A 24404-nucleotide genomic window follows, 5' to 3' on the forward strand; every position below is an offset into this window, starting at 1 on the left:
CATCTACACACACACACACACACACACACACACACACACACACACACACACACACACACACACACACACACACACACACACACACACACACACACACACACACACACACACACACACACACATACATACATACATACATATCTCATTATAATTGAGTTTATCAAATATTCACTTATAAATACATATTTAAAATAAATAATTTTAAATTTTTTATTTATAAATATAATTTGTACATATTTTGTTGACAATGAATTACATGTGAAAGAAGATTTCACAAGGGACGATGACTGCAATTGTGATGACAAGAGTGATAATATTGACAATAAAGATAATGTAAATAACGATAATGATTGAAATTATAAATTCCTATTATTAGTTTTACTAATTAATAAAAAATAATTGAATATATTTATTTGACATTTTTAACTTTTCTATTAACACATTCAATTTAATTACTAATTTAAAATTTCATACATTTCATTGTTTATTATACATTTTACATATTTATTCATAAAAATCAATTTTCATTAATTAATTATAATTATTGTCACAATCATTTACTATTGATAATACAATATTAAATTTACTTAGAGATAAATTTTGTATCATAAATCTCCAGACTAATTCAAAAATTCTTACTTAATCATGAATAAATCTTGACTCTAAACCTATCACAACATCCATTATATTATTATATTTTTATTACTCTTTCAAAAATAAAAAATATTAAAATAAAATAATTATTATTATATTATTATATCATTATATTTTTATTTTTATTTAATCTTATCCTTATCCATGAAAAAATTAGAATATCTATTGCAACACCTTATGGAACCCCCCCTTTATTCAATAAAGCTATAAATGAAGGAGTTTTTACCCGCCTCAATAATTGACTGTCTTAGTTCCCCAGCTATAATATGCATTCTATGGTATTCTTCTTGAATTTGAGATGTTTAACACTTCAAATAATATCTAGCCTTAGGTATTTAGGACCCACAACTTAGATCACCAGCAAGTCCTATATTATATTTCTTTATTTCAATAGTAATCCCATCATATCCAATTGGGATGATGTTGCTCCATGCACACTAAGTGTTTGCCATTATTATATATTTTGATTACTCAATAAAATGCCACAATTTTGTTTATCTCCCAATAACAATTCTTTATTAAATATTTAGTTAATTTTTTGAGGATCAACCATATCAATTCAATGATGTTCTTAACTTTTCGATTGGAAATACTTATGTTATTCCATATTTCATTAATACTTGATAGTGAGCCCCCCTCAATATCTATGCTATCTATGCCTCTTTCCTTATAGAACGTGCATCTTATATAGAGAGCTTGCAACTTCACTTACTGTAGATTCTTTAAGATGGCCTAGATTAAGTTGTCAACCTTATCTCTAATAATATACCTAGTACTTGAAGCCCTTGAGTTGCCTTACAAGGTATTGTCAAAATTTAGTTTGAGGCTATTGCTATGCAATGAATGCCACTTATTTTTAGCTCTATCGACCATTGGTTCACTCTTCTAACCCCCACCTCCATGAATCGTGATCATGCAACATTTTGTCATGATTTGTAAACCCCATTATGAGAATAAATTGAATTTTGTGTTAATTCTTTCATTTTATCTATAATTACTTCAATAATTCTTACCTTATATAGATACACATACACACACATACACACATCCATATACGTCCATACACATATACTTACATACCTACCTACCTGCGTACCTACATAAATACATATATACATATCATTGCAATAAAGTTTATTATATATATTCACATCTACACACACACACACACACACACACACACACACACACACACACACACACACATACATACATATCTCATTATAATTGAGTTTATCATATATTCACTTATAAATACATAATTTAAAAGAAATAATTTCAATTTTTTTTATTTATAAGTATATTTTGTACATATTTTGTTGACAATGAATTACATGTCAAAGAAGATTTGACAAGGGACGATTACTCCAATTGTGGTGATGATATTGGCAATAAAGATAATGCAAATAATGATAATGATTGAAATTATAAATCCCTATTATTAGTTTTACTTATTAATAAAAAATAATTGAATATATTCATTTGACATTTTTGACTTTTCTATTAACACATTCAATTTAATTACTAATTTTAAATTACATAGATTTTATTGTTTATTATACATTTTAGATATTTATTCATTAAAAATCAAATTCATCAATTAATTATAATTATTGTCACAATCATTTACTATTGATAATAAAATATCTTAACTTAGAGATAAATTTTGTACCATAAATCTCTAGACTAATTAAAAAATTCTTATGTAATCATGAATAAATCTTGACTTTAAACCTATCACAACGTCTATTATATTATTATATTTTCATTAAACTCTTTTACAAATAAAAAATATTAAAATTAAATAATTTTAATTATATTATCACATCATTATATTTTTATTTTTATTTAATCTTATCCTTTGAAAAAAATCTAATTAGATTTTATATAACCTGCTCCATTGGAATAAATCTATAACTCCCATTGTAATATGCCTATCAACAGCAAAACTCATACAACCAATCTCTTACTGCACTAATTGACAATATTTGCCCATCGTTCATTATCATTCCACATACCTTGTTAGTGGATTTCCTGGTATGCCTGATTTTTTTATTCTTTAAAATTTCCCGGCCTCTTATCAGATTGTAGAATACAAACAGAAAGAACAAATGTCAGCGAAAGCGAAATGAATATATGTATTTATATATATCCCACAAACTGGTTTATGACGAGTGTTATATATATTAATAACAATCCCGCCAACGGTTTACAATTGGTTTTATAATACTTCTGGTGTGCTGGAGTAGATCCAGTGCTTTTCTAGACTGAATTAAGTGATCCACCCATTTTTCTTTCTTCCAAATCGTTTTCCAAGGAGTCCAAATCTATTTAACAGACACCCAAATCGTTGATTTTTAGGATGAACGATGGGAAAGATTAGGAGTCATGTTTGTTAATGATAAGTATGATAAATTCTTCGATTTAGTCGACCAGAATTGCTACCGTTTTCATTGGCTTGAAGATGATCAAATCAGTATTTTTCATTTAATAGGTAGAATTAGAATATAAATCAATGTTTGTTTATACTAAGTATGATAAACGTTGCATTGATTCACCCGAATCTAGTTCTGTTTTCAGTGTCTCGAGATGACGAAATCCAATAAATTCTTTTTCTGACGCCTTAAATCATTGCTTTTAGAAAGTATGAAGAATAGATAAGGCATCTTGTCCGATAAATGTTGTATGATTCCCACAAATTTGTGCGGTAGTGTTTGTTTTGAGATAATTAAAACCGAGATTTTTCTTTGAATCAGTTATAGGTACTTGCCTTTTTTGGATACCTAAATCATTTATATCTTTCGAATAGGTTTAGAAAGTGTAGAAACCATGTTTGATGATACCCTGTTCGACAGATATGTTGTTGGTTTACCCCAAATTGTTGCTGATTTCTTCGTCATGAAACCCAAGATTTTTCTTTGAATCATGCACTTGGGTATTTGATATTTTGAATCAGAATGGGAGATGAATGCAAAGAACTGCCAGAAGATTGCTGGGAGATTGTTTTCAGGCATCTCACACAGCCAAGCCAGTGGGCTTCTGTCTCACTTGCATGTAAACAGTTCCTTTTCATGTCCAACCGCCTTAGGCCTTCTATCAAGATTTCCAGCACATCACTTGGGATGATCCATGGGGGTTTACCTCGGATTCTGAGAAGATTTTATGGGCTGCAAGAGATTGATCTGCATAAATTCCATGGGAATCTTGCACGCCCTCTTGCAGACATAGCTCGTTCAGGACTGCAGCTGAGGGCTCTCAGTATCCAAGGCCAGATGGCCCTGCCTACCGAAGCCATTATCCAACTGGGCAAAAGCTGTGAAAATTCTTTGAGGTCTTTAAACTGCTCCAGAATTCATCTTCTCCGTGACGAAGACCTTGCAACCATTGCGGAAGCATTTCCCAATCTTGAACAGCTGGATATCTCATATACTGCCGCTTTGAGGCCTCTTCACGATGTAAGTATAACCGATGCAGGAATTGAAGCCCTGGCCGGACAGCTTCAGTGTCTTAAAATTCTGAATGTTTCAGGTAATTATTTTCTATCTGATGCTGCTCTGTTTGCCCTGTCATGGGGTTGCAGACATCTGCAAGAGCTTATATTGTTCGACTGTCCACTTATCAGCGATATAGGCCTAGAAATGATTGCTTCCCAGTGCCCACAATTGACTTCTTTGGCTGTCAATGGAGGCAGAATTTCCCAGTCTGCAATAAAATCTTTCGCCAGCACCACTAGCCTGCAGTGTCTTGATCTTTCTCTGCTGCATATATCGGATGAGTTACTGCTAAGTCTGGCAGAACTGAAACTCACAAGGCTAATTTTGGCTCGGTGCAAGGGCATGACTTTAGCAGGGATTTTGGGGCTCTCTAGACTTTGTCCAAACCTGGTTCACCTAAATCTGGAGGGTGCACATTGCTTGACAGATGAAATAATGGAGGTCATTGTGCAGAGGCTGCCTAATCTAACATACCTCTGTCTGAATTACTGTTCCCTGCTGACAGATTCAACCTTCTTTTGCCTTCTCAAGAATTGCAAGAATTTAGTAGAGCTTGAGATGGAGAGCACTGGTTTAGGATGGGGCATGAATTCAAGCATGGCCCCTGGTCAGAAGTGCTGTAAGTTGCAGTCTCTGAAGATTGCATGGAATAAGCCTGTTGGGGATGTAACATTGAAATGCATTGCAATACTCTGCCCACGTTTGGTTTCTCTCGATGTGAGCCACTGTTTGCTGGTGACTGATAATGGACTGAGGGCTATTAGCAAAGGCTGCCTTGAATTGAAAAAACTGGTGTTGAAAGGGTGTAGACAGGTTATGAGCCTAGGAATTGAGGGTTTTGAGGGGTTCAGGAATTTGGAGCAGTTGCAGGTAGAGGGATCAGGTTTTACTGATCCTGGCCTGATGGGTGTTGGTAGAAGTTGCAGATGTCTTTTGAGGCTGGGATTGGAAGGGTGCTCGAGAGTGACAGAGTCTGGGCTTAAGAAGGTGATGGAAGACTGCAGGTTGCTGAGACGGGTGAATTTGAAGGACTGCAAATGTGTGAATGTGGATGCACTGGCTTGGATGGTGTTCTACAGACCCTCTCTCAGAAAACTTGTTCCTCCTTCCTCTTGTGTGTCTGAGGGCCAGAAGGCGCTGCTGTCGCGACATGGATGCGAAGTTTTCAGGTTGTAGGGAGAGGTACTTATGTGGAACGAAATCCTTGACAATGAATATTCAACTGCAATTTTTGCAAGCAGTCTGAAATCATTTTTATTTATCTGTTTATCTTGTTTATTTTACTTAAACAGCCTGTGGTCAAGATATGTTTTTGACTTCTTATTTTTATTTCAAGTCATTGCTCGCAGCATATATCTACACGCTCTATCATGCAGGTTCTGCTTGTATCTATTATTCTGTGGAGACTTAATGGTTCAGATTAAAGAATAAGCCTTAGGATTGTTGTTGAGTTCATTTTCTGTGAGTGACTGGAGAAAAACATGGCAGGGGCATAATCTTCTGTATCAGCGTAGTTTAAGGTTTATTTAGACACCAAGTTTCATTTTCACTACAAAGAAATTCTCTAGCAGTGCTATCATGAAAAGTTCCAGCTCGGCTACAAAGAAATTCTTCAGCAGGAATGTACATCAAGACCTGGAGATGATTTCTTTGTTGGAGTCTAATCATTGAAGAAATCATTCCATGTCCGAATACTAAAAGCCCAAAATTCTATTGAACCCCACCGAGTGCCAATCATCCAGATGGGCTTAGTGTTCTGTGTGTTTGAGAACCTAGTCTGGGGAATTTCAAATCCTAAATTCATCAAAGGGTAACCAAATCAAGTTTCAGACTGAGGATAACAACTAGCTTACCAACTCAATGATCTGTAAGAACCTCAAATTCACCTATGTAGTGACAATCTATACAACATTGGTATTGTCTCTTAATAAAATTGAAAGGGCACACTATACAATAATGGCATTATCACCTGAACAATTGCCTTTTGGAAATAGTTAATAAGATAATTATGTATCTTACATAGCTTATGGCATGTTTTTAGATTACTTCATTGATTTTTCCTGATTAAGTTCAATCCTGCTATTGGTTTTAATTCGTCATGTTTCAGCCAGTCAATACTTTTTAAATTTTTTTTAGAAAGAAAATATGATTATGTAGTATAATGAGAAAACCAATTCCCTTTTATGAGTTTGAATGATCCACTTAATATTCACTTTATTTAGGTGATTGTACATTTATTTATATATACTCAGTTCTTCTGTAATACGAGGATACTCATCGCTACATAATTTGACTCAAACATGTTAGTTTTCCCCATTTAACCATAGGGTCTCAGGGTGTTTTCCTTGATTACTCAAGTGTAAAGCTCTACCCAGACACCGTAATAAAAAATAAAAGAAAGCACAAGACCATGAATATACTATTGCTACAGTCTTGTTATCCCAAGTCTTACTACACAATAATAACAGATTCACAGCACTTCATCGTATGCACATTATAACGATCTTTACATATCAATTCAATATCACCATCCGCCAAACACCAAACTACATAATTTTTAGCATTATACAGATGGTGATAAAATCATAAATTTAATCTTTGTGTAGGTAAGATGGTTCATTCAGGAATCTTTAGGGATTAAATGTAATTAGAAACTGGATGGTTAGGAGGTACATATAGTTGCTGGTTCCTACGAATTCAAGAGGTGCCGTATGCATCTCCCCAGCATGCATGCTCAGCAAATCCATATAATTTCAGGGTTTACTTCAAATGTATGAGGCTCATAGTATGTTTGAACTTTAAAGTGATGCCTCTGTTCCATTTGTTGAAGAGAGCATTAATTATTAACATGTATTTGACAGTGCAAACCAAGTTTACTCCAAAAAAATTAAGCTCTCCCAGTTCCTGGAAGTCACAAAAAGGAGGGATAAATACGTAGTGGGCAAATCATTCTTTGAGACAGACCTATTTAGGAGGCCTAATAGAGTAGATTACAGGGTATTCATGGTCAGCTTGGTTTTCGAATACGAAGAAATAGACTTAATGTCTCCTTAGAAACCAAAAGATTTTCAGAATGAGGGACATCAAATTGTTTCTGTTTTTTTTTCACAGAACGCTCCAAATTGCTGGCAACAAATGCATAGCAGACAATCCTACTTTCTAAATAATGGGAGCTCAGCTTGGGTTTCAATTCTCATTTGTTCTCTGCTGTGAAACCTGTCATGACTTTAATTTCTGTTATTTCTCAATCATATTGGATTTTAACATAATTGTGAAAGTGGCTGCTTCAAGGCTCTTATTTGTCCTCAATTATGTCTTGTATATAGTTTGGCGAGCAGGCCATTCATTGTTAGCATTATATGAATCATACACCCTCACAGTCTTCTTATGACCATTGATATTCCATCTTCCCATCCCTATATCCTCTCGGACCCTCATTCCCAACAACTTCATTATCATCCTATTTTGCCTCGCTTCTTGCCACAATTGTTCCCATGGTTGCCTGCAATATGAGATCATAAATCTCATTTATCTGTTATTTTTCTATATGGATTATTTAGGATTTGAATTTATTATCTTTCATTTGTTGTTGGAGTGTTTTACCATCAAACTATTGGATTGCTTTTGTGACTGGTTCTTCTACGGTTTGGATGTAGCTCATTTCTCCAATACCTTAAGTTACCCTGTAGATGTTCGGAGCTCCTAGTAGCTCTGATATCATGTTTAACTCTCCACAGACTAGCTCAGACTTGAATTTAGGACTTCTCATTTACTGCTGATATTTCATGGTTGCATCTGAATGTTGTATCTGACCCTGAAGGATTTATTTCAGTGCCCAAACTCCTGTGACATTTAGGACCATCAAACAAAAGTTAAATTTCAGGACTGTAGGTGGAGCTACCTGATATAGGAGCACAAGCCTTAGACTGAAACCTCTTTGGCTAAGAGCCAAGGACTGAGAGGCTAAGAGTCAAGGACTGAGGGGTATCCATTCCACCAAATTTGCCCGGGGCATGATCCCCATCTCATCCGTTATGATATTGGAACCTTGCATTCATCAAGACTTCATCCCTGGTGGACTCATTAAGAACCATTCGTGATTACCCTTTTTTGAGTAGGGAGTATGTACTTTTTCTTGGGTTGGTTGTAAATTTCTATGATGTTAACCGTTTGTGTTCCTAAATAACACTCATAATAGCTGATTCTCTGTAAAAGATCTGCTAATGAAACATTGAATTTTTTTTGTTTGTTTATTGGATGAAGAAAATTATTACAAAAAGTTAACAGAAGATTAGAACAGAAAATAGATTCATCTTAGCGGCTGAATATAATTAAAGAATAATCATCAGAGAACACCATATCCTCTTGGCAGGTTGACACTGTTGCCAATATGGAAGTCATTAGCCTTAGTATGGGCTTCAAACAGGTCAACCAAGGTTTTTTTCAGCTTAGGATTAAACTAGACGGTAGACAGTAGATTAAGGATATATGAAGAGAAAGTAGCACAGAGAATTCGAGGTTACACTTGCACGGGGATAAAACTTGTGAGAGAAGGCCATACAATGAAATTTCCAAATAAGCTTAATGACAACATGTATGAAGCTCCAAGAAATGACGTTGTGGTGTGGGAAAAACCCAAGAAGAGCAGCTCTCCAAGACCAAGCTTGTGGTGAATAAAAATCTCCATAGACGCTTTGCATGAGGATAAAACCTAAAGGCATGTTTCATAGTCTCCTTTTTAGAGCAGAAAGGGCAGGAAAGAGTGGGAGAGATAAAGGAAAGTCGATCACCAATAGGGACTTTGACATGTAGGACTTTCCAAGGAACTAGCTGGATTTGAGCATCAGATTTAGAACTCCAAATTAGAGAGCTTAACCATTTTCCATTTGGTTCGTTTGAATTTGCAATGCCACATAAGGTTAAGATGGGGAGATGAGGAGATTGACGGAAGGAGTCTATAATTAGTTTTTAGAAGGAAAACTTAGAAGCTTTATTTATTAGGCTATTCCCAATCCTTTAGGAAGTTATCATAATAACATTGTGGAAAGATTAGGAAGAACAAGATGCTGGATTGTCGAGAACAAAATCCTGTCTGTTGGCGAAAGAGCAAATTGAGACTTAAGTTGTTGTCATGATTTCTAGTTAAAAATGGTAGGATTCCACAAGTCAAAAAAAACTAGAATGCCCAATTTAAAGAGGAGTTTCCCTTCAAAATTTTTGAAATTAACAAGAGGAGATTTGTCATATTAGACTAAGCGATTCCACCAGATGGAGGACAAGGCAAAACTTAAACCATGGCTCAAGGTTTGATCATACTAAGATAATTTCTTCAAAGTAATCTGCCAAGCATTCCAAATGGAATTGAAAGAAGCGTAACCATGTGTTTTGAAGAAGGGAGCAAGAAGTAGCTTATCCTTCTAGTCAACCAATTCCTAGGAGTGGGCAACAATCATAGTTTGGATCTACTATGCCGAATCAAATACTTCCAAGGAGCCTCACCATCTAGGGCTCTTATGATCCATTTAGTTATATGACACATACCTTGCTTATAGGGATCTATGATTATGAGTCTCCTCTATCTTTTGGTTGGATGCAATAAGTCTACGAAGTAGTAGGCATGTTTTTTTAATTTCCCTAATTAGCCCAAAGCAAGTTCTTGATCAACTGTGTCAACTGTTCATAACAAGTTTTAGAAGGCAACTGACAAGAAGAAATGTAATACATGGCTGGCGAGGAGGATTTTGTTAGCAACTTGAATTCTACTAGCCATGGATAAAAATCTATTGGTCTAGTTCAAGAGTATGATTTTTATTTAGACAAGAAACATTTCCACATTTCTTTGTGAGAGACTCTAATTCCAAAGAGGATCTTGAGGAGCCTTGTGATAATACCATGTTTTAACTCTCACCAATCATTAGGAATCCAAGGTGGCAATGGGCCAGGGAGTGTCATTATAAGTTTGGTTTTATTCATGGCCAATATAGACCTTGAGATGAGAAAAAAGGATCCAAAATGTCAAATTAGACATCTCTTCAGTGAGTTCTAAATGAAAAGCATGCTATCATCTACAAACTAAGAGTTAAGTGCACTAGCATTGCCTAAGAGTGAGATACCTTGAATAAGCCTATTGGAGAGTGCATACTAGGAAAAAGATAGCCAAGAGTATCTGCTGCAAGGACATAAAGGAAAGATGCAAGATGACAAGCTTGGTGCATGGATTTTTGCAAAGGGAAGAAGGGAGAGTGAATGGCATTAACCACCACTCAAGCATTAGCATCTATGAACAACATGTTGATTGTATCACAAAATTTGATGCCAAAGCCAAGCGATTTTAACATTTTGAGAACAAATGTGGTCACAAGCTCTATCAAAATCAAGAACTAAATTGTCTAAGATGAACCTTCCACCTAAGAAACCAACTTGCTTTGGGCGAACAATCACTTGAGAAATTAACTTAATCTTTTCCCTTATGCTCTCTATCATCCCGATGATGGATCATAGAGTGTGATCCGAAACATTGATGAAAAAATATACACACAATCTAATCCAGAAACTGCTACAACTATTTCATGGATTGTGAAAATCTATGATCATTAAGTAATCCTTCAAGCCAAAGCTTTAGCAATGGTTTTTTAATGAATTATTAATGAGGGTTATAGGTCTCCATCCATTAACAATATCTTCATTCTTTATCTTTAGGGATAACTTTAATTAATCCCTAATTAATAACACATCCAAATGATCTAGTTCCAATTCCTTCGAGGTAAACATTGTAAAAGTTCTCTTGGATGTGGGGCCAGTGAGCCTTGTAGAATTCAACTAGAAGCCCATCAATTCTTGGGCTTTTTTCAAAGGCCATACGTTGGAGGGCTTTATCAAGCCCTTCTAAGGTAAGAAGGTTGAGAAATTTGTTGTAATTAGAGTCTATTTTTGGGGGATATAACCACCAACAATATCCTCAAGAATTTGGAGAAGAATGTAATCAACTAACTTATTAGTAAAAAGGTTTTTGAAGTCCTCATAAAAGACTTGTATAACATTAGAATGGTTTTTTTTAAGGTACCATCACTAGATTTGATTGGAGAAATTCTTGCAATTTTATGTTTGTGATGAAGGTATATTGAAAAAAAATTTGGTTTCCTTATCTCCATCCTTTATCCACTATAATTGGTCGTGAACTTGAGCACCTTTACCTTTATAAGATTCCAATTTTCAAAACTTATTTTTAAAAACAGAAAGGAGATGTTGTGGGGGTTAAGAGAAATGAGAGATTTCTCAAGTCGATGACATTATGTAGTAGCTCCTCAACCACAACTCTCCCACCAGCTTATCCATTTGTCTTGTTGAGGCATTGGCTCAACATTCCAAGTAGCTAGTAGACCATCTGTACAATCTTGGTTCTTAAGATGGGTGGCATTCAACTTGTATGGAAGGTCTTTAGAAATGGGGGTGGGATTTGAGAGGGAGAGGTTGATGAAAATGGCAAAGTGGTATGAAAGAGTGATCAAGAGATCTAAAGAAACAAGATGACCAAAAAATAAAGAATTGGCCAACTAGGAGATTTATAGAAGTGGCCCAACCTACTCATTTTCCTTACAACTCCTTCATGATAATTGTTCTAAGTGAGAATCAATGAGCAATTGGAAGATTGAGTTTTCTTAGCAGGGGATCATGATATCGAAGGGAATTTTGAGCTAATGACCAAGCTTCAAATTCATAATGTGACAACTTAGAAAAGTTATCTCAACTATGGTCAACAGGGCATTCAACCATATTAAAAGTGCCCTCCAAGAGCCACTCAACATTGGGGAGATGAATATAAATCCATTCCCAAAATATTGTTCTCTCAATAGGTGAATTAGAAGCATAGATAGAGAAAAACCTCACAAGCATGTCATTGATAAGAGTAGTGACCTAAACACAATGATGTTCAAGATTAGATCCAAAAGCTATAATATGCTATGTCAACTAAGGCACAAGACCCAAAATTGCACCACCACCACCACCATCAACATGATTGGTATGGAAGAATTGAGCACCTTGCCAAACGGAAGTAAGAGTAGCATCAAGACACACCTCACCAACTTTGACTTCTTGAAGTATGATTATATCAATTTGATATATTCTTTATAGAATGTTTAACATATATTTAGGTGCATGGATTGTTAAGCCTCACATATTTGAAGATTGAATTTCATACTTCATTGCAAAGAGTTTGAGACACTTTCCTCATCTAACTGGTGCACATTTCTATGTACTGTTATGTTCAATGTTACTAGCTCCTCTTTATCTCTTGCTAGTTATTTAACATTAGTAAGAGTTCTAAATAATGTTGGACAAATATTGCACTTATATTTGATTTGAAAATGTACCTTTTGTTGGGGGTAATTAGGTCAGTCTAATTAATTCTATAATTAGCTTCTTTATTACTTTATTCACTTAAGTTAAACTTAGGTGTTTTTTAATCTTTTATTAGATTAGGCTAATAATAGCTTAAGTTGTCTTATTCATTATGATTGTGACACTTGACACTAGTTAATTTAGTCTTCCTTCAGGGTTTACATCTAGGGTTTCATTCATCCTTTTTATAAGAATTTATTCATTCATTCATTGTAACATATTTTTGTGTGACCCAATAGACAATTCTTAGGTTGAGCTAATTATTCTTGCTTGATCTCTATTTGTGACAGAGCGTTTGTAGATGATTCATGGGCTAGTGGAGTTGAACAAATAACTCCAACACGGTATCAGAGCTCCATATTTGGTATGTTCATGTTCAAAATTTGAGAGATCCAACATTGAAGAGAAAAATCGACACATCTTGAAGAAAAACAAATTTTGAGTCTTCTTCACTAGCACAAAAGCCCATTTAGATCGTTGTAAATTTGCCAAAATTTGTCAAATTTTGTGAGAAAAATAAAAAAGCATAAAAGGGATAGAAATAACATTTAAAAACAAAAAATATAAAATTCGTCCATAACTTTTTCTCTATAGTTTATTGAAAAAAAATATTTTTGTTTGTTCATAGCCTTGAAAAACCATCTAGGTATTTGTCGAATTTTGCATGCAATGAGTAGATTATGTATAAATCAAATCAAAAGGGTCATGTCTATTAGTTATTGGCTAGCTAAATTTAATTCATTTTTCTCTTTGCTATAACTTTTGCATATAGTGTTTTGTTTTTGCAAACGAGATATAGTTGGAAAGCTCGTTTCAAGCCTAATCTAGTTGTGTAGGTATTTTTTTTGTAGATTTTACTCCAATTTTTCGCTAAAGGCATTTGAAGTCAGATCTTCTTTTTTGTGCTTCTGGGCCCATATATTGCACATTTGGACTTCATTGTCCATGCATAAGTAGGTGTTGGAAAGCTAGTTCTATTCACTACCCAAATTTTCCATTAGTTTTTCTAGGATTTGTACTAGGTACTCAAAGATCTCAGATTTATTCATTTCTTGCTTTTGTCATTTATCAACTTCAAAAGTTGCAAAAGGGTTGGTTTTACTTATTGTTGGGGGGGGGGGCGGGGGGGGGCGGGGGAGGGGGAGGGTAGGGGGGTAGGATCATCATCCTTTTTATCCACATACTACCCTAGCCTTTATTGTGATGTTCCCATATTGTCAAATAATAGGAATCTATATTTGAATATGATTATGCATCAATTATTAAATTATGAATTTATTGTTCATTTGAATTAAATATTATTATATTTGAATGCACCTCTTAATAATAAACAGATTATTATATTATATATTTCATTAAATAACATCTTTTAAAATTCTTATTAATATTTCAAGATCATTAATTGACAAATCCCTAAAAAGAAATGATTATCATAGAAACCATAAATAAATATTAAGGAAACAAATGAATAATCATTCAGCATATTCAAATAATGGTAGACCAGATCTGACATATCTGACACATGTCAGATCTGTCTACCCTTTGCATCAATTAAATCATTAAAAGGCAATGATCATATTAACATTTGTTAACTTATATTCTAAGTCATACGTTTACATGCTGCAATTTGATTAAGGGAATATAATAGTTTGTTGAGCGCAACAAATAACTAATAGAGATTAGTAAACAAACACGTCTTTTTCCAATGGGTATAACCATTGGTTAGAGACATGATTTTTTAGCGATTAGGGAGGGTATAAGAGACTCATTGCCATGCATCTAAGGAGGCATCGAATGGGGAAGGAGAAAGGTAGTTCGGTCAATTAACATTAGAACAACAGTCACCAATCTTTATTGTTAAGAAAGATTCACGATTTAATATTGATTGAACATCATTGATCAGATCAGACCAGAACTATTATTAAGTTACAGGCAGTAGCATCCTTATTCTTGGTGGAATGCATGGGGATGTGCTTAATATATGCTGCCTGATAATATTCTTATCCAGAATTTAATAGTAATATTAATATAGACTGCAATAGGTATGACAGTCATAATTAAATATGCATTCATATTACATAAAAGATTTATATAGTACAAAATAAGGATAATAGAGTTATATATGATACTGATGTTAGTGAGATTTATAATAGTTTGATATACATATATATATACTTGAAATAATATTGATAAGATTATATATATATATATATATATATATATATATATATATATATATATATATATATATATATATATATATATATATATATATATATATATATATATATATATATATATATATATATAATGAATAAGTTACTTGATTATATTTCCTTAGATTATTTATATATGTGCGTATGTCTTATCTCGTAATCAATCAAAGGAATGAATGGAGGAAGTACGTTAGGGAATTGCAGTTTACTGGTTCTCCCAAGCTAGGTAGGCCACCCCAAGGGATGGAATTGTCATAGTGGGACGTTCTTGCCTCTTGTGGGCCAAGAGGTGAGTTGTCATAGTAGGATGTTGCGCGCTCTTGGGCTTAGTTGGGTTGAGCAGTTTACAGGGCCCTCACAAGGCTTTCCTACCAAACTAAACTATGATTGAATATGGGTAGAAAGACATGTTTATCATTCTATGTAATATATTTTCTATTAATCCTTGCATTTATTCGTCAATTCGTAAGTTTATTGAATGAATAGATTAAGTCACTCTCATAATTTGAAAAAATGATAAACTATATTGTGGAATTACTAATTTAGTGCAAAATTCAGGTAATCTCAAGTTGGGGACATTACAATTGGTATCAGAGCATAATCCTGCCATCCTGTGAAGAGTAGTTAATGCAAACTTACCGAACGAGGAGGGCTACATCCACCATGAGTGAACAAATTGCTAATGAAATAAGAACTTTCATGGAACAAACCAATAAAACCATCATGAGCCAAAATGAAAGAATCAAAAAAACAAATCAAGCACTCCTCCAAGCTTTGCAAAACATGGGGAGTTCAATCAATAACCTTAAGAAAAATTCCTCAAATGGGAGAGACATAAGTTCAAACCATTCAGAGAATAATAATGAATCATCTACACATAGGGTACCCAAACCCCCTTTCCTACCTAGGGAAGATATACCAAGGGAGGAAGAGGAAATTGACCCATCCACGAATAGCACCAAAGAAATTGCTAGAGCTTATGTAAATCTTGAAATAGAGATTAGGGAACTTATAACATTTAGGGAGTTTTGTGAAGCCAAGAGATGTGAGGTACCTAGGAAAGAAAAGAAGCGACCAAATAAAGACTTGAGACATAAGGTGAATAAAGTAACACTCCCAAACTTTGATGGATCAGAAAAAATCACAGCCCATGCTTGGTTGCAAAAGTTGAACACCTATTTTATTCTCAGCCCAATGACTAAAGAGGATGCACTCCAATTTGCTATCCCACATTTGGAAGGATTAGCCCACAAGTGGTGGCACCATGAAATCCACACACAAGGGCACCAAAATATAATTTCTTATGATGAATTCTATCAAACACTTATTAAAAGGTTTGACCGAAATCACCCTCAAAAAGATTTTAAAGACTTGACTCAATTAAAGCAACAAGGAATAGTAGATGATTACATAGCTGAATTTCAAAAGATTTCAGTTAGGGTTTCAAGAATTGATGGAGATAGGCTCACCTATCTATTTGTCGAAGGATTAAAGGATTCAATTTGAGGATTGGTAAGTGCTTTAAATCCTACCTCTCTTGAGGATGCAATTGACAAAGCCCTAAAACTAGAAGATACAACCGCAAAGGATAATATAAGGGATACACACACCAAACCTCCCTATAATAAAGACAAACATAAAAATGCCATTCTCTCTAAAAATGACCATGACAAGCTTCAGGAAGAAGGATTATGCTTCAATTGTAAAGAGAAATGGGAGCGAGGTCATGTTTGTAAACAAGAGGAAAGAAAAAAGAAATTGTGTTATAAGTGCAATGAGGAATGGAGGAATGGACATGTTTGCAATCTTAAAGACCAAATAAAGAAAGGTTTGTGTTTCAAATGCAAAGAAAATTGGGAACCAGGGCACATATGTGGGAAAAAAAGCCAAGTTCATAATATAGAGGCATTATCCTATTGGCATTTTTGATGATTATGTTGTGATTGTCATTGATGGACACACACTTGCATTGAGATCTCCTTTATATGTATGAGTTAGATCACAACCAGTATTTGTTCCAACTGGTATGTTGTATTATAGTCTTTAGACTATTGATGTTTTGCAAAATGTGTTTCCTGGTTTGAAGCGGCATGACGACCCCAAGCGGTTCATGGATCCCAAGGAGTACGAGGGATCAAAGCGGCATAACACATTTTTACTAGTCTTCATTTTTGACAAACCGGCAACTGGTATTTTGTATGAACCGGCATTCTATGATGAGTTACCAACCGACATTCTGTGATGAGTTACCAACTGACATTTTGTGATGAGTTACCATCCACCAATTGTTTGACAGTGCCGACACTTAAACAATGCTTTTTGTGTCATGTTACAAGAACATGTCTAGATGCATTGAACCTAGGAAATTGTATTTTAATCCTATTGGACTGACATGAAATTAGATTCCTTATTAAGGACATCATGTCTAAGGTTTTTAGGTCATTGAAGCTACAGTTGAGGTTATTGTATTAGAGTTGTTGTGGTCAATGCTATTGCTAGGGTTTAAGGTGATCTATGAGTTAGAGAGAGTCTGAATGTGCAAAAGACTGAAGTAATGCTGGAATGCATTAGAAGCAAGCTATCAAGGATCTAACCAAGCAAGCTGTGCTATCTTATAGATCATATACTTGTTGATTACTCACATCTTTGACAAGTCTGTAGCCCTTAACCGGGTAGGCCCAAAAGCCTTCTGTAAATCCTCTAACAAGGTGGTTCACATCTGTGGATCTAAAATCCTCTAGCAAGTAGTCTTTAATCGAACTTATCTCCTAACAGAGATTGAGATTCCTAACAGGATTTGTTCTGGTAAAGAACATTGTAAGACCTTAACCGGTTTGGTTCCTATTCTGCAGATAGTTACTTGTGAGTTCCATCTCACTGTGGTTTTTCCCATTTGGGTTTCCATGTCAAAATTCCTTATGTTATGGTGTTTGTGCTTCTGTGGGTAAATGCACTATTTTCTATTTGGTTTGCATGTGTACTAACCGGTTTGTCTGCTAAACTGTTTTACCGGTTTACTGTTTGTCTTGCAAAGTGTTTATGTGTGAAAAGTTTTGGCATACTAATTCACCACCCCCTCTTAGTATTCATCATGTTCGATGAAGAAGCAAAAGAAAAATCGAATAAGAAAGCAAGGTACGATAAAGGAGATCTCAAAAACATCGAATCAAAAGAGGAAGGGACAATAAACAAATGGAGCTTCTTGGAGTAACCAATTTAGTAAGACTCAACATCCTTACAAATTACCTAACAAGGAGCATCTAAGATCTGCATTTCACGAGATAGGATAGAAATTGGAAATTGCTTGAAGACAAGCAAATTTGGGAGGGAAGGACTGTGATCTTCCCATATTGTCAAATAATAGTAATCTATATTTGAATATGATTATGCATCAATTATTAAATTATGAATTTATTGTTCATTTGAATTAAATATTATTATATTTGAATGCACCTCTTAATAATAAACAGATTATTATATTATATATTTCATTAAATAACATCTTTTAAATTCTTATTAATATTTCAACATCATTAATTGACAAATCCAAAAAAGGAAATGATTATCATAGAAACCATAAATAAATATTAAGGAAACAAATGAATAATCATTCAACATATTCAAATAATGGCAGACCAGATCTGACATATCTGACACCTGTCAGATCTGTCTACCCTTTGCATCAATTAAATCATTAAAAGGCAATGATCATATTAACATTTGTTAACTTATATTCTAAGTCATACGTTTACATGCTGCAATTTGATTAAGGGAATATAATAGTTTGTTGAGCGCAACAAATAACTAATAGAGATTAGTAAACAGACATGTCTTTTTCCAATAGGTATAACCATTGGTTAGAGACATGATTTTTCAGCGATTAGGGAGGGTATAAGAGACTGATTGCCATGCATCTAAGGAGGCATCGAATGGGGAAGGAGAAAGGTAGTTCAATCAATTAACATTAGAACAACACTCACCAATCTTTATTGGTAAGAAAGATTCATGATTTAATATTGATTAAACATCATTGATCAGATCAGACCAGAACTATTATTAAGTTACAGGTAGTAGCATCCTTATTCCTAGTGGAATGCATGGGGATGTGCTTAATATGTATGCTTAATATATGCTGCCTAATAATATTCTTATCCAGAATTTAATAGTAATATTAATATAGACTGCAATAGGTATGACAGTCATAATTAAATATGCATTCATATTATATAAAAGATTTATATAGTACAAAATAAGGATAATAGAGTTATATATGATAATGATGTTAGTGAGATTTATAATAGTTTGATATACATATATATATACTTGAAGTAATATTGATAAGATTATATATATATATATATATATTATGGATATAATGAATAAGTTACTTGATTATATTTCCTTAGATTATTTATATATGTGCGTATGTCTTATCTCGTAATCAATCAAAGGAATGAATGGAGGAAGTACGTTAGGGAATTGCAGTTTACTGGTTCTCCCAAGCTAGGTAGGCCACCCCAAGGGATGGAATTGTCATAGTGGGATGTTCTTGCCTCTTGTGGGCCAAGAGGTGAGTTGTCATAGTAGGATGCTGCGCGCTCTTGGGCTTAGTTGGGTTGAGCAGTTTACAGGCGCCCTCACAAGGCTTTCCTACCAAACTAAACTATGATTGAATATGGGTAGAAAGACATGTTTATCATTCTATGTAATATATTTGCTATTAATCCTTGCATTTATTGGTCAATTCGTAAGTTTATTGAATGAATAGATTAAGTCACTCTCATAATTTGAAAAAATGAAAAACTATATTGTGGAATTACTAATTTAGTGCAAAATTTAGGTAATCTCAAGTTGGGGACATTACAATTGGTATTAGAGCATAATCCTACCATCCTGTGAAGAGTAGTTAATGCAAACTTACCGAACAAGATGGCTACAAACCAATAAAACCATCATGAGCCAAAATGAAAGAATCAAAAAAACAAATCAAGCACTCCTCCAAGCCATGCAAAACATGGGGAGTTCAATCAATAACCTTGAGAACAATTCCTCAAATGGGAGAGACATAAGTTCATACCATTCAGAGAATAATAATGAATCATCTACACATAGGGTACCCAAACCCCCTTTCCTACCTAGGGAAGATATACCAAGGGAGGAAGAGGAAATTGACCCATCCATGAATAGCACCGAAGAAATTGCTAGAGCTTATGTAAATCTTGAAATAGAGATTAGGGAACTTATAACATTCAGGGAGTTTTGCGAAGCCAAGAGACATGAGGTACCTAGGAAAGAAAAGAAGCAACCAAATAAAGACTTGAGACATAAGGTGAATAAAGTAACACTCCCAAACTTTCATGGATCAGAAAAAATCATAGCCCATGCTTGGTTGCAAAAGTTGAACACCTATTTTATTCTCAGCCCAATGACTAAAGAGGATGCACTCCAATTTGCTATCCTACATTTGGAAGGATTAGCCCATGAGTGGTGGCACCATGGAATCCACACACAAGGGCACCAAAATATAATTTCTTATGATGAATTCTCTCAAACACTTATTAAAAGGTTTGACCGAAAACACCCTCAAAAAGATTTTAAAGACTTGACTCAATTAAAGCAACAAGGAATAGTAGATGATTACATAGCTGAATTTCAAAAGATTTTAGTTAGGGTTTCAAGAATTGATGAAGATAGGCTCACCTATCTATTTGTCAAAGGATTAAAGGATTCAATTCAAGGATTGGTAAGTGCTTTAAATCCTACCTCTCTTGAGGATGCAATTGACAAAGCCCTAAAACTAGAAGATACAACCGCAAAGGATAATATAAGGGATACACACACCAAACCTCCCTATAATAAAGACGAACATAAAAATGCCATTCTCTCTAAAAATGACCATGATAGGCTTCGGGAAGAAGGATTATGCTTCAATTGTAAAGAGAAATGGGAGCGAGGTCATGTTTGTAAACAAGAGGAAAGAAAAAAGAAATTGTGTTATAAGTGAAATGAGGAATGGAGGAATGGACATGTTTGCAATCTTAAAGACCAAATAAAGAAAGGTTTGTGTTTCAAATGCAAAGAAAATTGGGAACCAGGGCACATATGTGGGAAAAAAAGTTGAGTTCATAATATAGAGGCAATGTCCGATGAAGAAGCAAAAGAAAAATTGAATAAGAAAGCAAGGTATGATAAAGGAGATCTCAAAAACATCCAATCAAAAGAGGAAGGGAAAATAAACAAATGGAGCTTCTTGGAGTAACCGATTTAGTAAGACTCAACATCCTTACAAATTACCTAACAAGGAGCATCTAAGATCCTCATTTCACGAGATAGGATAGAAACTGGAAATTGCTTGAGGACAAGCAAATTTGGGAGGGAAGGACTGTGATGTTCCCATATTGTCAAATAATAGTAATCTATATTTGAATATGATTATGCATCAATTATTAAATTATGAATTTATTGTTCATTTGAATTAAATATTATTATAATTGAATGCAGCTCTTAATAATAAACAGATTATTATATTATATATTTCATTAAATAACATCTTTTAAAATTCTTATTAATATTTCAAGATCATTAATTGACAAATCCCCAAAAAGAAATGATTATCATAGAAACCATAAATAAATATTAAGGAAACAAATGAATAATCATTCAGCATATTCAAATAATGGCAGACCAGATCTGACATATCTGACACATGTTAGATCTGTCTAGCCTTTGCATCAATTAAATCATTAAAAGGCAATGATCATATTAACATTTGTTAACTTATATTCTAAGTCATACGTTTACATGCTGCAATTTGATTAAGGGAATATAATAGTTTGTTGAGCGCAACAAATAACTAATAGAGATTAGTAAACAAACACGTCTTTTTCCAATGGGTATAACCATTGGTTAGAGACATGATTTTTTAGCGATTAGGGAGGGTATAAGAGACTCATTGCCATGCATCTAAGGAGGCATCGAATGGGGAAGGAGAAAGGTAGTTTGGTCAATTAACATTAGAACAACAGTCACCAATCCTTATTGTTAAGAAAGATTCACGATTTAATATTGATTGAACATCATTGATCAGATCAGACCAAAACTATTATTAAGTTACAGGCAGTAGCATCCTTATTCTTGGTGGAATGCATGGGGATGTGCTTAATATATGCTGCCTGATAATATTCTTATCCAGAATTTAATAGTAATATTAATATAGACTGCAATAGGTATGACAGTCATAATTAAATATGCATTCATATTACATAAAAGATTTATATAGATATACATACATACATACATACATACATACATACATACATACATATATATATATAGATACATACATACATACATACTTACATACATACATACATATATATATATATATGTATGTATGTATGTATATGTATATATCTATATATATGTATATATATGTATATGTATATATGTATATGTATGTATATGTATATGTCTATATATGTATATGTATGTATATGTATATAAATATATATATATATATATATATATATATACATATATATATATATGTATATATATATGTATATATATATATATATATGTACATACATATATATATATATACACACACACATATATATATAGATATACATATATATATATATACACACACACACACACACACACACACACATATATATATATATATATAGATATACATATATATATATATATACATATATATATATAGATATATACATATATATATATATATATATATATATACATGTATATATATATATATATACATATATATATATATATACATGTATATATATATATATATATACATGTATATATATATATATATATACATACATATACATACACACACACACACATATATATACATATATATATACATACATATATATACATATATATATATACATACATATATATACATATATATATATATATATTTATATACATATACATACATATACATATATATACATATACATATACATACATATACATACATATATATATATATATACATATATATATATATATATATATATATATACATATATATATATATATATATATATGTTATGGATATAATGAATAAGTTACTTGATTATATTTCCTTAGATGATTTATATATGTGCGTATGTCTTATCTCATTATCAATCAAAGGAATGAATGTAGGAAGTACGTCAGGGAATTGCAGTTTACTGGTTCTCCCAAGCTAGGTAGGCCACCCCAAGGGATGGAATTGTCATAGTGGGACGTTCCTGCCTCTTGTGGGCCAAGAGGTGAGTTGTCATAGTAGGATGTAGCGCGCTCTTGGGCTTAGTTGGGTTGAGCAGTTTACAAGCGCCTTCACAAGGCTTTCTTACCAAACTAAACTATGATTGAATATGGGTAGAAAGACATGTTTATCATTCTATGTAATATATTTGCTATTAATCCTTGCATTTATTCATCAGTTCGTAAGTTTATTGAATGAATAGATTAAGTCACTCTCATAATTTGAAAAAATGATAAAATATATTGTGGAATTACTAATTTAGTGCAAAATTCAGGTTATCTCAAGTTGGGGACATTACATTTACCTAAGATAAAAACCAATTCTAATGACAAAACCCTTTATTAAGAAACATACACCCCATAACTATAATAGTTAGAAGACCAAGATGATCAAGTTGCTTTAGTCACAAGATTTATGGTCTTGTTTAGATGAGAACCAACCAAAATTGATTTGTTCATTTGAGATCCTTCAACCAGATGGATAGAACTATGGGTGTGATTGGCATGCATTTTTCATAGAGTCTCTTGTTTCACGTTGAGTCTTGTGCTACTCCTTGGGCTACGTGGCTCAAATTTCAAGAGCTTATGGGTTGTATTAATGAGTTCCATGCACTTCAACTTGAGTCGTATTTGACATTTTTGTGACCTAATTCCTTCTCCTCCATTGAGGACTTTCTAGAGAAGTTAAAATCCATCAAATCACTTTTATAGGGTTGTGACAAGGACAAGACTAACAAAGAGCGCATCTTTCTAATTATGTCAAAGCTTCGAGGTCCCTTTCAGGTCTTTGCTTCTACATTTTATTCCACCGTGGATGCTTTGGGTACCACCTTCATTATGTGTTCTTTTGATGTGTTTTGTGAGCACCTAACATGAGAATAGGCCAAGTTGATAAAACTTGATTCACTTTATAGTTCCAAGGCAAAGGCCTTGGTTGCTTAGTCATCTACAAAAAACAAAAGAGGCAAAAGCATAGGGGTTCACATTGTACTTAGCCACCTTTAGAGTACCATGAACATGATTAAGATTCTTCCTTCTCTTCCAAAAGGTCTTCATCTAGGAAGAACAAGCTCAAGTGTGCTTATTGATGCAAAGTAGATAGATGAGATGAGAAATATTCTTTGAGAATCATATTCAATTGTCTTCATCTAGTGCATCTTCTTCCACCACTTAAGGACCTACAAGTTCCGAGTCAACTTCTATGGCATGTGGTGAAAATGAGATGAAAGGCCATGCTCTCTTTGCATCAACACACCTTTAGTCTTGCAGGTGGCTTCTTGATTTAGGAGTCTCTCATCATATGCCATAATTCATGGGTAAGTTCTCTTTATAAGAGCCTTGCACT

The 24404-nt window shown here is 33.6% G+C and overlaps 1 protein-coding gene across 2 annotated transcripts; it reads left to right on the forward strand.

The window, feature by feature from the left end:
- The first annotated feature begins 2624 nt into the window (after window positions 1–2624).
- LOC131077147 (uncharacterized) lies at window positions 2625–13137 on the forward strand. Of its 2 annotated transcripts, none has more exons than XM_058014569.2 (2): window positions 2625–5317; window positions 12839–13137. In XM_058014569.2, exons 1-2 carry the CDS (start codon window positions 3612–3614, stop codon window positions 12933–12935), a joined length of 1803 nt encoding a protein of 600 aa, XP_057870552.2. In that variant the 5' UTR covers window positions 2625–3611; the 3' UTR covers window positions 12936–13137. The 2 variants fall into 2 exon arrangements, with proteins under 2 accessions (XP_057870552.2, XP_057870554.1); XM_058014571.2 differs by lacking the exon at window positions 12839–13137 and adding an exon at window positions 5485–6118 and having other exon boundaries at window positions 2628–5330.
- The last annotated feature ends 11267 nt before the right edge of the window (window positions 13138–24404 follow it).

Source organism: Cryptomeria japonica, chromosome 9 (genome assembly GCF_030272615.1).
Source record: "Cryptomeria japonica chromosome 9, Sugi_1.0, whole genome shotgun sequence".
NCBI classification, from domain to species: domain Eukaryota; kingdom Viridiplantae; phylum Streptophyta; class Pinopsida; order Cupressales; family Cupressaceae; genus Cryptomeria; species Cryptomeria japonica.